At 50.0% G+C, this 15,000-nt stretch overlaps 1 protein-coding gene across 8 annotated transcripts in view; it reads right to left on the minus strand.

Moving 5' to 3' along the window:
* LOC134059391 (probable E3 ubiquitin-protein ligase HECTD4) overlaps nucleotides 1-15,000 on the minus strand; it is a 71,760-nt gene that overhangs the window by 23,168 nt on the left and 33,592 nt on the right. For 7 of the 8 annotated variants that reach the window (XM_062515758.1, XM_062515755.1, XM_062515759.1 and 4 more), the window contains exons 30-56: nucleotides 14,794-14,929; nucleotides 14,153-14,300; nucleotides 13,502-13,668; nucleotides 12,775-12,921; nucleotides 12,012-12,196; nucleotides 10,582-10,735; nucleotides 9,995-10,275; nucleotides 8,515-8,704; nucleotides 8,322-8,403; nucleotides 7,655-7,857; nucleotides 7,071-7,206; nucleotides 6,622-6,804; nucleotides 6,226-6,390; nucleotides 5,804-5,973; nucleotides 5,408-5,523; nucleotides 5,134-5,237; nucleotides 4,743-4,904; nucleotides 4,284-4,432; nucleotides 4,003-4,082; nucleotides 3,637-3,800; nucleotides 3,126-3,363; nucleotides 2,650-2,786; nucleotides 2,288-2,414; nucleotides 1,591-1,722; nucleotides 1,104-1,240; nucleotides 668-828; nucleotides 1-135 (exon numbers count right to left, since the gene is read on the minus strand). The exon at nucleotides 1-135 is cut by the window's left edge and continues 47 nt beyond it. In XM_062515758.1, coding sequence (XP_062371742.1) covers nucleotides 1-135; nucleotides 668-828; nucleotides 1,104-1,240; nucleotides 1,591-1,722; nucleotides 2,288-2,414; nucleotides 2,650-2,786; nucleotides 3,126-3,363; nucleotides 3,637-3,800; nucleotides 4,003-4,082; nucleotides 4,284-4,432; nucleotides 4,743-4,904; nucleotides 5,134-5,237; nucleotides 5,408-5,523; nucleotides 5,804-5,973; nucleotides 6,226-6,390; nucleotides 6,622-6,804; nucleotides 7,071-7,206; nucleotides 7,655-7,857; nucleotides 8,322-8,403; nucleotides 8,515-8,704; nucleotides 9,995-10,275; nucleotides 10,582-10,735; nucleotides 12,012-12,196; nucleotides 12,775-12,921; nucleotides 13,502-13,668; nucleotides 14,153-14,300; nucleotides 14,794-14,929 — 4,189 coding nt within the window. The remainder of the gene's footprint in view (nucleotides 136-667; nucleotides 829-1,103; nucleotides 1,241-1,590; nucleotides 1,723-2,287; nucleotides 2,415-2,649; nucleotides 2,787-3,125; nucleotides 3,364-3,636; nucleotides 3,801-4,002; nucleotides 4,083-4,283; nucleotides 4,433-4,742; nucleotides 4,905-5,133; nucleotides 5,238-5,407; nucleotides 5,524-5,803; nucleotides 5,974-6,225; nucleotides 6,391-6,621; nucleotides 6,805-7,070; nucleotides 7,207-7,654; nucleotides 7,858-8,321; nucleotides 8,404-8,514; nucleotides 8,705-9,994; nucleotides 10,276-10,581; nucleotides 10,736-12,011; nucleotides 12,197-12,774; nucleotides 12,922-13,501; nucleotides 13,669-14,152; nucleotides 14,301-14,793; nucleotides 14,930-15,000) is intronic. The other variant, XM_062515753.1, reaches the window with a different exon arrangement.

Raw genomic sequence — 15,000 nt, forward strand, 5'->3', positions numbered from 1 at the left:
TCAAGGGTGATGTCGCGCACGGCGGGGATGTGGAAGAGGCGGGTGAAGGTGTGGGGGCTCTTGGGGGCGAAGATGTTGAGCAGCGCCATGCGGCAGTAGAGACGCGCCAGCCCACTCTCACACCTCAGCAGCTCTCTGGAACACACACACACACACACACACACACACACACACACACACACACACACACACACACACACACACACACACACACACACACACACACACACACACACACACACACACACACACACACACACACACACACACACACACACACACACACACACACACACACACACGGGCCTCATGTATCACACTGGCCATAACGTGACAGAAATATGACACACATATCGCACTTCGCCTAACTTCACCTTTAAGTGGCATCATGCAGGAAGCCATAATATACTCCCACAAATAAAGCTGCTTAAAACGTCAGATTAACACAGACACGTGTTTTTCTCATATGAAATGTCACACTAGTGCACAAGTGGATTGGTTGTGTTTGGTTGATGGGATAGTAAGGGAACATGTAATGTGAACATGTGATGTAATGTAACCTTGAATTTGAAATGTAACCTAGAAAACGGTCATCAGACAAATGTGGCTAGTGACCAGTATCTGTGTGGGTGTGTTTGAGCTGCCCTGTGTCCAGGCTGTGGGCTACCTGTGGATCTGGATGTTGCTGCTGTCCAGAGACACCAGGCCGTTGGCTGCAGTTCTCCGAGAGCCTGCTGGGGGGCGCTCCAGCATCTCAATGGGGTACCAGTACCTCACCAGCACCCCCTCGCTACGCAGGTACGTCTCCACCTGGACCAGCTCATTCACCTGAGGATACGCACACGGGCACGGACAGCATAAACACCTCTACAGGGGACTGTTGATAAAGTGATCTCTCACTCTGGCCTTAACGCTGGGTAAATAACGCTAGATAAAAAAATGCTAGATAAAAACAACGCTAAATAAATAACACTAGATAAACACTCAGGGGTGTGCTGCTGCCTTGAACTCATTGGTATTTGGTGCTTAAATCTGGAAACTACCAGTGAACATAACACTCCACCACCTGCCCTAAGAGGTTTCCGGAAATGACCAGATCTTACCGAATCCACGTCCAGCACGACCCCGTGCAGGCCAAACGTTTTGAGCATGCCCCTGATGGCAAACTTGGGCAGGGCAGTGCTCCCTGTTGAACTGCTGGTGTTGTTGCTGTCTGGACACCTGATGACCACCATCAGACCTGAGACAGACAGACAGACAGACAGACAGACAGACAGACAGACAGACAGACAGACAATTAATGCCACCAATTACAATCGATCTGTAACTGCACATAATGCAAAATGCACCAATGTGTCCGTATAGAACAAGAATTGTACTATTGGTAATGGAGTTATGCTAAATTGTTATTGCGAATATCACTATAAAATTCCATTAGAACTTGAACTGTACCCAAGTAAATGTGTGTTACGGTTCATGTCTATATGTTACAGTCAGTGTGCCAGAGTTCATGTTGATATACTGCTATGTGTTGACATATGTGGTTTGGGTTTGCAGGGCATGCGCGTGGCGGGTTAGTGTGCTGGGCACCTTTGCGGACTTTGTCGATGGTGAACTTGTTGGCCTCCTCCTTGATGTCCTCAATGGTGGGCAGGTAGAGAGGGATGCCCCCGTTTTCCTCGTACAGGAACTCCACTGTTTGCCTGGCGATGTCCACCATGCCTAGCAAAACAAACACACCCGGTCAAAACTCACGTAGTCAAACAAACAAGGGGGCACCTGGCCAAAGCAAGCAAGCTCACGTGGTGGGACCCTATCTGCCTAGTAACAACAACAGAAAAAAAGTTTGATCAGAGTCTAAAAATAGCACGGGAAACCAAAGCTAAAACGCATGAGAAGAGACAGGGGCAGGGGTCATTAGGAGAGTCCAACAGGATTCAACAGAGAATTTCCAGACTAATACTGAACGAAAACTTGGCCTTAAAAGGGTCATCCATAAGCCCTAGCCACAGCTAGTCTCTCTGTTGATCAGCACACTTCCAGAGAAGCTGACGCTGAAGCTACTGTTAGCATCTTAGTCCTTGGGAGACGTTTTGTTATTACAAAAGCTAATTTTTTCACCACTGATTTAGAGTTCCTGCACAGTTGAAAAAAAGGGTATTAATGTAACGCGGTGTGTTGAATTCACATGGTAAAACCCCTCTTGGGAGACTATACGTGGTCCTGGGATGACAAGAAGGTGTCTGAATGGGCTATTTGGCTCGTGGGTAAACTGTGGCGGACTAACCGAGCTGGAGGGCGCCTTTGATCTGATCCAGGCCGGACTTCCTCTCCGCCTCGTTCCTGAAGCGCCGGCGGATGGTGGGGAACACCTTGGTCTCCCAGGCCTTCACCAGCAGCGCATAGTGATCCTCCTGAGACAGTCATAGAGACAGAGAGGAAGAAGGAGAGAGAGACAGGTAGCGAGAAAGAAAGGGAAAGAAAGAAAGAAAGAAAGAAAGAAAGAAAGAAAGACAGAGAGAGAAAGAGAGAGAGAGAACACACAACAGGGCAGGTGAGTTCACTTGGTAAGCCACACAGCCGGCACAGTTTCGATGGCGATCTCTTCCTGCGTAAGTGACCACTGTATGGGACGAGTCACTTCCTCACCCTGGGCATGTCCTCGTCGTCCTCGTCGTCGCTCTCGTCGTCCGCCAGCGGCGGGGGGTGTGGGTCCGGCCCAGAGGTCACCAGGTTCTCGTAGCTCAGCTCCACCTTGTAGCAACACGACGCATCGCTGTTGTACTCTGGAGAAAACAATACAGACACGAAAAATTACACACACACACTCATGCCTTGTCCTGGAACACAATGCTAAAAGTTTGCATTTCTATAGCAAACAGCCACACTAGTCCTATGCCAGTAGCCAAGGGGCTGGAAACCGACAATACCAACATCACATTAACATTGACCACAAATAATAATACAAAGTTGAACTGCATGTACAGTAGACATGAGAATGATTCACACAGATAGATCAGTAACGATCAGGCCTATTTGGTAACTCTTGTACTTGGTTACCCAGTTACTCTTGGTAAAGTAGGGTCAGCAAAAGGGTCAACTCCTAAGATGGACGGAGGGCTTACGCTGCTGGGTAGAGGCCACAGCAGCGATGCGGCATGGCGGGCCGTGGGAGCCGGGGTCTGATGCCACGCTGGTGCCCGCGTCGTTGTCGCTGTCGGAGGCCATGGCGAAGGGCAAGGCCTCGAAGTTGGCACTGATCTCCTCGGAGAGGTCCACACACAGGTCGGCAGCGTTCCGGTGAGCCTGGCCCTCGGCGTAGGCAAACGGCCGGCACCCAAAGTTGGCACGGATCTTTGTGTTCTGTAGAGACAGAAGAGACTTGACGGTTGAACTAAGTACTACAAAAAATAGATACGATTAATACAGGTAACTAGACTGTATTTACATGCAAAACATCACAAGATGCAAAAAATGATGGCTTACAAAACACATTGATTGTAGCTCCAAAATAAGACAATCTAGGTGCTACAAACATTGACATATTTCCTAAGAATAAAATATGTATAAATAAGAATATGAACATGAGATTAGAGTTCTTAAGAGTGTGAGTTGTAAAAAGAGTGTCGTGCACACCTTCTTCTGGATATGCACCAGGGGCCACATGCCCCCGGCCACCTCCTCCAGGTAGGGGCTGAGTCTCTGGCCGCAGTAGGTGAAGTACACGCGCCCTTTGGGGGCCTGGCCTGGGGGTGGAGGGGTGCCCTCCGAGCGCTCCCACCCGATACCCGCCACGTCCCCTGGAACAGGAAGACAGTTAGAAAACGTTCTAGAAACAATTTCCATGGAACATGCCCTTAGGGAATTTTCCGATCTCTATTGCCGAACTCTTTGTCTTTGAATGTGAGTTGGAAAAGTGGGAAGCCTCCCAAAGCCTAGCGTGCTTTGGCATGTGAAGGGCTGCTGAAAGGAGGGGATGAGAAGGATGCTTCTGTAGCTCACCTGGCAGCAGGGCTACGTCTAGCCTCACGCTCTTCCACTGCAGCAGACTGGAGCCATTATAGTGCACTGCTCTTCCATTACTGAGAGAGAGAGAGAGAGAGAGAGAGAGAGAGAGAGAGAGAGAGAGAGAGAGAGAGAGAGAGAAAGAGAGAGAAATAGAGAAAGATTAGGAACAGGAAAGTACTGATTCAGTGCTGAAACAGGTGAAGGAGCTTCTGGAGAACAAGTGGTCAACAGGTGTGGTGAACTACAGGAAGTGACTGGAGAGAGGCGGGGCGTACTTATGGAAAAGGCAGGTGCCAACGGGATTGGTCCACGCCCCGTCCCTCTTCTCCGCCTCGGTGGCGAAGCCGAAGCTCACGATGGGACCACTGTCGTCTTCGGAATCTCCATAGGAAACAATCTCAATCTCCCAGTAGAAGGAAGGAGCCTACACAAGCACAGCAGAGGAACATCCATAAAGAGGACTGAGAACGCAGGCGTCAGTGGCCATTGTTAACGGCATTTCTAGTGCGCCGGTGCTTTTCACTGGATTTCTAATAGGATTTTACACACAGACTGCCGTCCTAAATGGAGACGTCTTCCATTAAAGTGCTGAAATAAAAGGATTACTTCTTCCATAAACTCATTTGTGACACATAATGAGTCTCTCCATTATGAGAGCAGATGGCACTGCATAGAGACTGCGCACTGTATAGTCCGATGGCCGTGCCAACGAGACATGTGTGCCCCCTTTTTACCTGCACAGGTACAGGTGAGGTGGCGTAGATGAAGGTGCCCCTGGGGAGGCCGCCTCCGGCGCTGGGGTCGGCCAGGAAGGTCACAGAGGTCAGGTGGGAGGAGAACATGCAGGCGCGGACCGGCGGGAAGACTCGCGATGGACACCAGGTGATCTCCTTCGGCTGGAGAGGAGGGAGATCAGCAGATCAGCATGATGACCGTTACTCTGGCATGGCCACTTACTGACCAACTACCCACACTGATCATCTTGCCCATCAGCATGTAAACACTACAGAAATGCTGCAAAAGTAACTCCAAGAGCCATATAACAGATAAAACACTCTAACTGTCAATCTTGCTATTAACATGTGAATGTTCAATTGAAGCGTTAGATCAGAGTGGTGTTCTCACCTGTCGTCTGTCTGTCTGTAGCGGAGGAGGCGGGGGGCGAGCACAGTCTCTGTAGAGCATGCGCAGTCGTTCACACTGGGACTCCACCATGCCCAGCCGCTCACCTGTACACACACACACACACACACACACACACACACACACACACACACACACACACACACACACACATTAGGTACCACATGATGATAATATGAGAGTAAAGTGTTTATGGATGGCGTGCCTGAGGTGTGTGTGTGTGTGCGTGTGTGTGTGTGAGTGTGTGTATTCTCACCAGGGCTGCACTCCTGGGCCACCAGGTTGAGCACCTCCACAGCGGCAGGACACTGCTGGATAAACTCCTCACAGAAGGAGCTGTCCTCCAGCAGCTGGGCCATCACCAGACACGCCCTGACAACACACACACACACACACAAGTGTTAACAAGCATACACATACACACAAAGTATAATGTGTAACTAAAAAGAAACAGAGCGGTGTTAATGAGCTGTGGGAGTCAGCTCAAGATGAGTGAAGTCATAAACACCATACAAAACTATTGCAAACAAATAAACACACACATTTACACATAAACTTTCAGTAATCCACCCATCTTAATATCACTATCCACAAGCCCAAAACCAAAGGCCCCCTCTGTATTCCCATCTCTCCCCAGTGGGGGAGCTCTGACCTGGTGCGGATCTCAGCCAGCAGCCGCACGGCGGCCATGACGGGGCTGGAGCCGTCCCCAGAGGCGGGCAGCGACGTGTGGATGGACAGACTGCCCTCTTGTGGCAGCAGCATGGACTGCACCGCCTGCACCACCTTCTCCGTGATGGACAGCTTGTACAGAGGCAGGGCCTGAGGGGGAGCAGTCAGACGCACAAAATCAGCCCAAATATATGGTGTAGGACCGGATATAATTAAATGCATAAGACATATTCTTAGCTTCATAAAACATATGCTACTATTCTGGGGTACGTTTCCCGAAACCATAGTTGCTAAAAAACAATTTCCCATTGGCAACCCACTAAGTTGCTAACAGGTTAGCCACTATGGTTTTGGGGAACGCACCCCTGGAGCTAGTGAATGGTCAGACTGAGGAGACTGTACCTCTGAGCGCGGGGTACAGAGGCGTGAGATGGGCACGGTCAGCACGTCCGAGGCCTTGCACGCTCGCCTGTACTCGCACGACGGGAACTTCACCGTGGCGATGCCCTCCTGCTCGTTGATGGACATGACAACTCCCACGCTTCCCAGGACACCTTTGCCAACCACCTGCCAGAGAATAGGAGATAGAGGATTATGGGAAATGTAGTCCTGCATGACTCGCAACATAAATCAGGAAATGGAGAAATGATGTAGGATGAAGCAAACATGTGGAATGTGACTGAAACAATGAATGAATGGATAAAGTGTAGAGGAAGGATGAAAGAGCGAAGGATAACGATAGTGCGAGCGAAGGATGATGACGACAGAGTGAGCGAAAGAGAAGGGCTCTCCGCTGACCTGGACCTCGGAGCCGATCTTGATGGTCTCCTTGAAGCCTCCCAGGGCGCAGAGCGCGGCCACTGCTTGCCGGCCGATGGCCTGAAGGGTGGCCAGCTTGCGTCCGCTGCTGCTGCCGTTCTCCAGGATGCTCTCGGCGTACTTGCCCAGCTGGGGGATGAACATCAGGGCACGGGACAGCACCTGGGGACAAGCAGCAGACCACCGCACCGTTACCAGCCTGACACACACACACACACACACCAAAGGCCAGTCCAATGCAGAGGGACAAGGGACTGGAAACTAAAAAAACCTTTCGGAATGGTTCAACGATTCAGTTGTAAGGCTGTTGTTATTAAAGCTCAACTGCCAATCAAATCAATGACCCCCCACGCCACTCCATCCTTTCTGTATATTTACAACACCAGATTGTTAACCCAGACGAAGAGTGGTCAGCTCAGGTACTGTACCTTCTCTGCGGTGCTGGTCCAGATCTGGGCGGTGTTGGACTCGGGAGCGGTCAGGAGGCTGTGCAGCAGAGCGATGACCTCGGCGGCCATGCTGTTGGCCACGTGGCCGCTGATGAAGGGACGCACCGGATCCGACCTGAGAGAGGCGGAAACGTTTAAAAGTCCACCTTTATCTACTTCTACAGTGTAGATTTTGGGGGCTTTTGGCTTTATTCAGATAGGACAGAGACAAGTGACAGAGAGATCTCTAGAGGGTGGAATCAGGGGAAATGCTCCTGTGTGATACACACAGCTCCCCAAACAACAACTCATCTCAATGATGATGCAGAAAAAGCTTAATGGGGTTAGCCATGAGCCTTTAGCACAACATCCTTACGCACACCGACAATGCGCAAATAAGAAATGGGACTCTCCATAGAAATACATCTTAGATTCTTTCTCAAAGGGTCTGTTTGGCAAAAGCCTCCAGTTCATTCGGCCACAATGTGTCTTCACACAAAGAGGCTGTTTTCATTTCAATATTCCCATCTTGGAGCCCCCTTTTCCACACACACGCACACACACACACACACGCACGCACGCACCTGGCGAGGTCGGCGTTGCGGTCCCTGCAGACGGCGGTCTGGGCGCTCTTCTTCTTGTCTCCGGTGGTGGTGGCGCCGGACGTCTCCTGGGCCAGCGCCTCCACGGGGGGCCCCACGCTGACGATCAGGCCCGACTGCGCCCACTTGTTGGCCTTCCGCAGCGCCGCCGACGCCTCCTCGGTGACCACCTCGCAGCAGCCCGTCTGACCGCACACACACACACACGGGGGGACAGAAGGACCGGTCAGAATGGCAGGGTTTACAGTAATTTCCCGCATATATGCCGCATTGTGTATAAGCCGCAGTACAGTGTTTTATGCAAGTTAAACTATATTAACCCCATATTAATTGTCCCCCTGTATTAACCTCATAGTGGAAGAAATTTTGCTAAATCAATGTATAAGCCGCGGCTTATAGTCGGGAAATTACGGTAGAACTGACGATTTATGGAGTAGAACTTATGGCTTCAGGCAATCAAGTAGGCAATATCACTTGCAGAAGTGTAGAAAAGATGATCTTAAAAACATAAATAACTTAAATGTCAACACTACTAAGAACACATTAAAGTAATCTAAAGAGTTGCTGCCCAAGTCTTCTTTTAGTTGCTTGATGATTCAAGAGTCTTTCATTGGTGCTAATATTTTATCAGAGGCTGAAGGCTGCTCACCTTGGTCATATCCCGGTCCATCTTCACCACCTTCTCCATGTTGGCCCCAGTGCCCAGCCGGAACGGCCGGCCCTCTGAGCTACTACAGGGCGACAAGCAGGCAACAAATGAGTGAAACTGTCATACATTGACACACGATGGATGTCGTGGACAGACACAAAATGGCCGCCGCCATGCGACAGGGCCCCATTACCTGAGAAGGGGCTGCAGGACCTCGTGAGAGGACTGGTCCTCGCGCTTGTGGATGAAGATGGACAACTTGCCGTCCACCGCCTCGCTCTCCTCGCCGGCGTCCTTGTCGGACTTGAGGGCGCCCTTGGGGCTGGTGCGTGACAGGCTGGTGTCCGGCTCCGACGAGCTGGGGGACAGCAGCGTCTGGCAGCCTGAGACGAGGCAGTGGACAGGGGTCAGATTACAAGACGCACAACATAACTTGAATTTCCCCTTGGGGATCAATAAAGTATCTATCTATCTATCTATCTATCTATCTATCTATCACATACAGTAGGCTCATCAGGCTAACGAAGCGCAACAAGAAAATCAATCAACAAGTGTTGAGTCATGATATGTACTTTGACATGTGCTCTGACTTTCTTCAAGTATTTGTTACAAGCTGCAACAAAACAACTTATGAGTGTTGGTGACACTGCACAGATCTTCACAGCAAAAAGGAAGCATGAATTACCGGTCTTATTTTCTAAGCATTAAATATGAATTTCTACTTCTTGTCTTTTGACCTGATCAAAGCGTTTCGCAAAGCCTCCAAGTGCTTGTGATGCAGTTCTTAGTTTTCTGCGACAACGCAGCAGCATCAAAAATGCATCAGATTTCAGGCATGAAATAGGACACTGCCTGATCAGCCCTCTTTCTGCATCTGCCACACAACTGATAAATGACTGCAGTGCCAACCCAGACTCCGCAGCTCCTGCATGCGTCTGGCTGGTGGGCACTGCCCCTCCTCATGGGGCACTAGGGGCCTCAGCAACTAGTCCACTGGTCAAATATTAAACTCACTACTCCGTGCTATTGGCACCAGTCAACTGGTCGTCAACAAAATGGCTAAAGGCTAAACGGGCTAGACATGTATAGAACAACTTCACTGGAATGAGACCTGTTACTCAGTGACAAAGAAGTTATGTACTGTATAATAAGAACACACCTATAGTGGATAACCAGCTAAAGATCTAACAAACACCACCAACACCCACAACTAACAACCCTCTACCAACATCCTCTACCAACACCCACTACCAACACCTAGCACTAGAAATGATGCAGGCACCAGCACTGTACCTGTACATAACTAGTGTAACTGTGTGCACTACCAACTTGACACATACCTCATACTGGATCACAGTACCAATCCTCCTTGCGCTCATGCACATCTTTATCTTTAGTATTTAGTATTTTACTGCTCTTTTAGTCATGTTGATTTGTTGATTTGCTTTGTATTATCCTGTTTATATTGTAGTGTAGTGTATGTTGTGTGTGGTGTATTAAGCTGCTGGGACCTTGAATTTCCCCTTGGGGATCAATAAAGTATCTATCTATCTATCTATCTATCTATCTATCTATCGATCTATCTATCTATCGATCTATCTATATATCTAGTCAATAGCTATCATGACAGAAACTGGTGACCAAGTGCAAACGCGTAGTCCAGAGACTCGTACCGGGCACCACGTAGTCGGCCAGCTTGGCCAGCAGCAGGGCGGCGATGCGCGAGGCGGGGTCGCTGGCGTCGCGCTGCTCGGCCTCCAGCGCGTGGATGGAGTAGCTCCAGGAGGGCAGCGCCACGCGGCCGCAGTCCTCCACGCTCATGAGCGGCAGCGCCGCGCGGCACAGCTGCAGGATGATCAGCACCAGCTTGGGCGACGGACGCTGGTCCAGCAGCAGCGACAGCAGCTTGGACACGCACGCCGGCTGGCTCAGGATGGCCTTGCCGATGTGGCTCCTGGAGGACACAGAGCACAGGCAGAGAGAGGTCAGTCTACAGCAGCAGTACAGAAATAAAACCATATAAAACTGTGCTGTAAGTCACTTTGAATATCAAAATGGCTTATATGAATGTAAAACTAAATATCTGAAAGTACGCTTGGACACGGACATGAGCAGAAGTGCACGAGTGTTCAAATGACAGTCTTATGAGGCGTGTGTGCTGATTTATTTACTGCGTACGCGCGTCTGTAACTAGGGCAGGATGTGAAATCTGTGCTCAGCTGTGCACATACAGAGACAGAACAAAAACACACACACACACCTGGACAGGTCATTGAGCAGACTGAGAACATCTTGTAGGGCGTCGTTCCCTGCTGCCTGGTTACCGCAGCACTCCGTGGCCCGGGCCAGGTGATTGGTCAGCAGAGTGGACACCTGCCTGGCCAGTCCAGAGTGCACGGTGTCCGCCGAGCCGCCTGGAGACGGTCCACACAGAGAGAGTGAGGAGCAGAGCATGATGGGAGATATGGAACACAGTCAAAGCAACATTTCACCCGCTTATGGAAGGCAGCAGATACAACACCACAATACATTACTGAAACCCTTATCAATATACAACAACTTTCCTGTAGTCTACATACACTACTCACAAAAAGTTAGGGATATCTGGCTTTCAGGTGAATTTAATGTCTCTGTACAGACTGTATTGAAACATTGAACTGGAGATTCACCTGTAAAGGTCATAGTGGATTTTAGGCTTATCCTGAAATTTCACCTGAAAGCCAAATATCCCTGACTTGATTACTGACTGGAGTCGTGTGCTTCCCTTTCCCTGTTTACAATACTCCCTCTCTCTTAATGATCTGCACCACCTACTGTTCTGGTCCTACCATTCACCTGCTCGCTTTCTCCTTTTCCTACCCTTTGCTCTGGCTGCACCTGTACAACGCAAAAGACACAGCACCGTGAGAAGAAGACTCCTCAGAACTCCTCCGCCATTCAATTAGTCTCCCTCTCTCTACCCTCCAGCGGCTCCAACCATCAAAAGCTCCGCTTGTGCAGAAAGCACGGCAGGAGCCCACAGACAGCCCACAGCATGACATGAATATTACATATGTATTGGCGGAACGTTCCGGAACGCTCGACCAGACACGGGTCAGCGCTGCGGGATTAATCCGGCGGAATGTCGAGGTGTTAAGTAATGCGTCACAGGCGAGGCGTGAGGGATCAGAGACGAGACGAGCTCACCTGCTGGAGGGGTTGATCGTTAAGAGCGGCGCTTTAATACGTCTTCAAATGGACGACTCTCATTTAGGTTCTTATTTCACTCAAAGCTGTAATGAGTCCGTCTGTAAGAAGCTAGCCAGCGAGTTCATCAATTCTTAGTCTATTCTCAGCACCTTTTCTGCTAGTACAACGCAACACAATGAAATGAGACAAGATGTCTGTGGGGTAATAGACTTGTGTGGAGAGCGATCGTCTACGCCGGTCTACGTGTTCAAAATGCATAAAGCGCAGATACAATCGTCGCTCTGAGCATCTGCTTCCTGTCAGACAAAGATTACCTGCCTTGTCCTTTCTCTTGCTGACAAAGTAGAGAGAGTGAATGTGTGTGTGTGTGTGTGTGTGTGTGTGTGTGTGTTTACATCTTAGGCACGCGTGTGCAGAAGTGAGCGAGTGAACATCTTCTGCGCACGTGTGCGTGTGTGTGCCTTGAGTGTGAGTGCGCGTCTTGTGCGTGTGTCCACTCACCCTCCACCTTCTCCCACTCGATGCAGCGGTTGGCGAGCACCTGGAAGGCGGCCCAGGCCATGGCGGCCACCTTCTGCTTCTTGGTCTGCTTCTCGTTGGAGCTGCTCTCCCGCTGGCTGCTCAGGCTGCACAGGCGGTCCATCAGCTGCACCAGGCCGCTGCGCACCAGGCACTGCTCCTCACTCCTGCACGCGCACACACACACACACACACACACACACACACACACACACGCCGCAGGGGACACGGTGACGTTTAAAAGAACCTTAATTGAGCCATCACACGGATCAAGGATTCCTAAAAAGGCTGTTCTGCCTCTACCCCATACAGCTGCACTACAGCAAGGAAGCATCAGGCACATTACTATTGACTAGCATTAAAACCAATTGACCACAGACCTTTTGTATGGGGAAGGGAGAGAGGGGAGAGTGTGAGAGAGAGAAAGAGAGCAGAGAGAGAGAGAGAGAGAGCATGAGAGAGGGAGAGAGAGAACAGAGAGATAGAAAGAGAGATGGAACGAGAGGAAGAGAGTGTGTAGAGAAGGCAGGAGGGACAGGTATTCCAAGCAAAGGTCAGAAGAAATAGGAAGGATAGATTCATAAAATGAAGGTGTCAGTACTGGTTACCCAGGCAACAGGTGACCGCTAATTCAGTGAGGAGACTGACCGCTAATTTAGAGCAAACATTTTTTAACAGTGAACTCCCAGGGCACAGAGCGCCATCAGGCAGCATGTCCCAGCATGCACAGCGGCTGCCCACTCACCGTGTGTAGGGGATGGTGCAGAGCATGCCAATGCTGTTGGCACAGGCGATGGGGTAGCGGGCACACAGGGACACCACGGAGGTCATGGTCTCCCCAAAGGCCTCCTGGACCTGCTCCACCATACCACCGCACGTCAGCTCCTCAATCCTACAGAGGACACACACACACACACACACACACACACACACACACACACACACACACACACACACACACACACACACACACACACACACACACACACACACACACACACACACACACACACACACACACACACACACACACACACACACACGGGTCATTTCACATTTGTCTACTCGACTGTGGACTGTGACGCACAGGGCGCAAGGTGGAATTTAGAAAGATCATATGACAAGTAGTTGTGCTTCAATAAGATTCAAACGTCACATTAAAACAACATCTCTTCGTGCCATGAAACAGTCAACCGACGTGAACCCTACATTAAAGTTGTCGATCATCATCGTGTTTGTCAAACACAACTATGGCTGTGTCAACAACGTTGAGAAAGTATTATGCAAATAAATATGCTCTACGCATACCAGAGGGGTGAGGTGGAAGATACTTCACACACACAAGAAAAACACACACACTCTCCAACATGCAGATCTTAAGCTGAAGTTGAAAGACACACTGCCCTGAGTGCTGCCAAGGTGACAATCTCTCCGAAAACAGGTGTGTGTCTGTCGACAGGTGTGCGTCTCACCTGGGCCCGCCCTGCAGCACCATGGTGACTGGTCCCACCAGGTGCGTGACCCCTCCCACCCTGACGGCGGCGGTGAGCAGCTCCCTCATGTGCACCAGGGCCTGCCTACGCGTACTTCCTCTCCGCCACCGCGTCTGCGCCGCCGACAGGAAGCTGCTGCTCGACACCTGACGCACACACAATCACACAGTTACAGACACAATCACACAGTTACAGACACACATATCACACTCCTGACTTAACATTTCAAACGTCAAGTCATGTCACTTTATACAATGATTGTAGATACTGTTTTTGATCCATCGTGTTCCCAATCATGCCAACACTGCTTGCAAGAGCGTTTGGTGCATGTACGTTTCTGTACATCTGTTTTAAATCTGTTACAGGTATTTCTAAAATGACCAAAAACTAAATTAGATAATAATAATAAAAACAATTCTCATACATTTTTGGTGAAACACATTGGCAAAAAAGTCAGTGCTGGTTTGGGAGAAAAAGGACCGTGCTAATGCAGCAGGTGACGGTAGGCGTGCGCTAAACTCTAGTAAGCGAGACCAACCGAACCTCGGTCAGCCTGACCTTATGTGACCCTGGGTCTGAGTGGCCTGTGGTGGTGAGTAATGTGGGGCGGAGGCGGAGGCGGGTGCTTACGGCCTGGTCCGGCGTGGTGCCTATGAAGGCGAAGAGCTGGCCCAGCAGCACGCTGTAGGTGGGCCTGTCCCGGCTGTCCTCGATGGCCAGAGACTGCAGCAGCGTGAACGAGCTGCTCCGGTGGCTGGTGGGGTGGTGGCGCCTCCTGCTGGACAACAGGCACCGCCGCAGCACGTTTACACACAATTACATCAGCTTCCTTACACCTATTATAACAGCTCATTTGAAGGGCCAGGAATTAATAACGGCCAAAGAGTTAAGTCACTCGATGCGCAGAGTCTCCTGCGAGAACTAAATCTATCGTGTGGTGTGTTGGAGCATTAAGCTCATATTTGAGCTTTGGGTCTTGCCCATTCTATTACATTTGCAAAGAGATTTTGCCTTGTTATTAAATTAGCTTTAGTTTAGCTCAGCTTCTAAATTAAATCTCACATTTAACATTTCTTCTAATTTGACGCTTATGTTCTCTGGTTTAAAACATATTCCCCAGGCTGTCTAATCTCCCTCATGTTGTTTTAATGAAACGTTGTAAAAGCTAGAATTGTGAGTAGGACTAAAATCAATCATCTCGAAGCGTAGTTTGTCCGTGTGAGGGCCGTTTTGGTGCTCCACCGAAGCAGCGATGGTTCCCAGTGGCCCACCTTTGAGTGCTGTGCGTGAACTCCAGGTCCTGGTTGGCAATCATTTCCAGGTCAGAGGGCGCCGACATGCTCCGCAGGAAGACCGGCTGCTTCACCATGGGGATCACCGTCTTGGTGTCTGATACTGATTTACAGGCTGTGGAGAGGAACACACGCTCATTAACCACAGTGGGATGTCCATGTCTGTATGAGGCTCAGTCCACACGG

The sequence above is a fragment of the Sardina pilchardus genome, chromosome 16 (genome assembly GCF_963854185.1).
Source record: "Sardina pilchardus chromosome 16, fSarPil1.1, whole genome shotgun sequence".
Classification (NCBI taxonomy): domain Eukaryota; kingdom Metazoa; phylum Chordata; class Actinopteri; order Clupeiformes; family Clupeidae; genus Sardina; species Sardina pilchardus.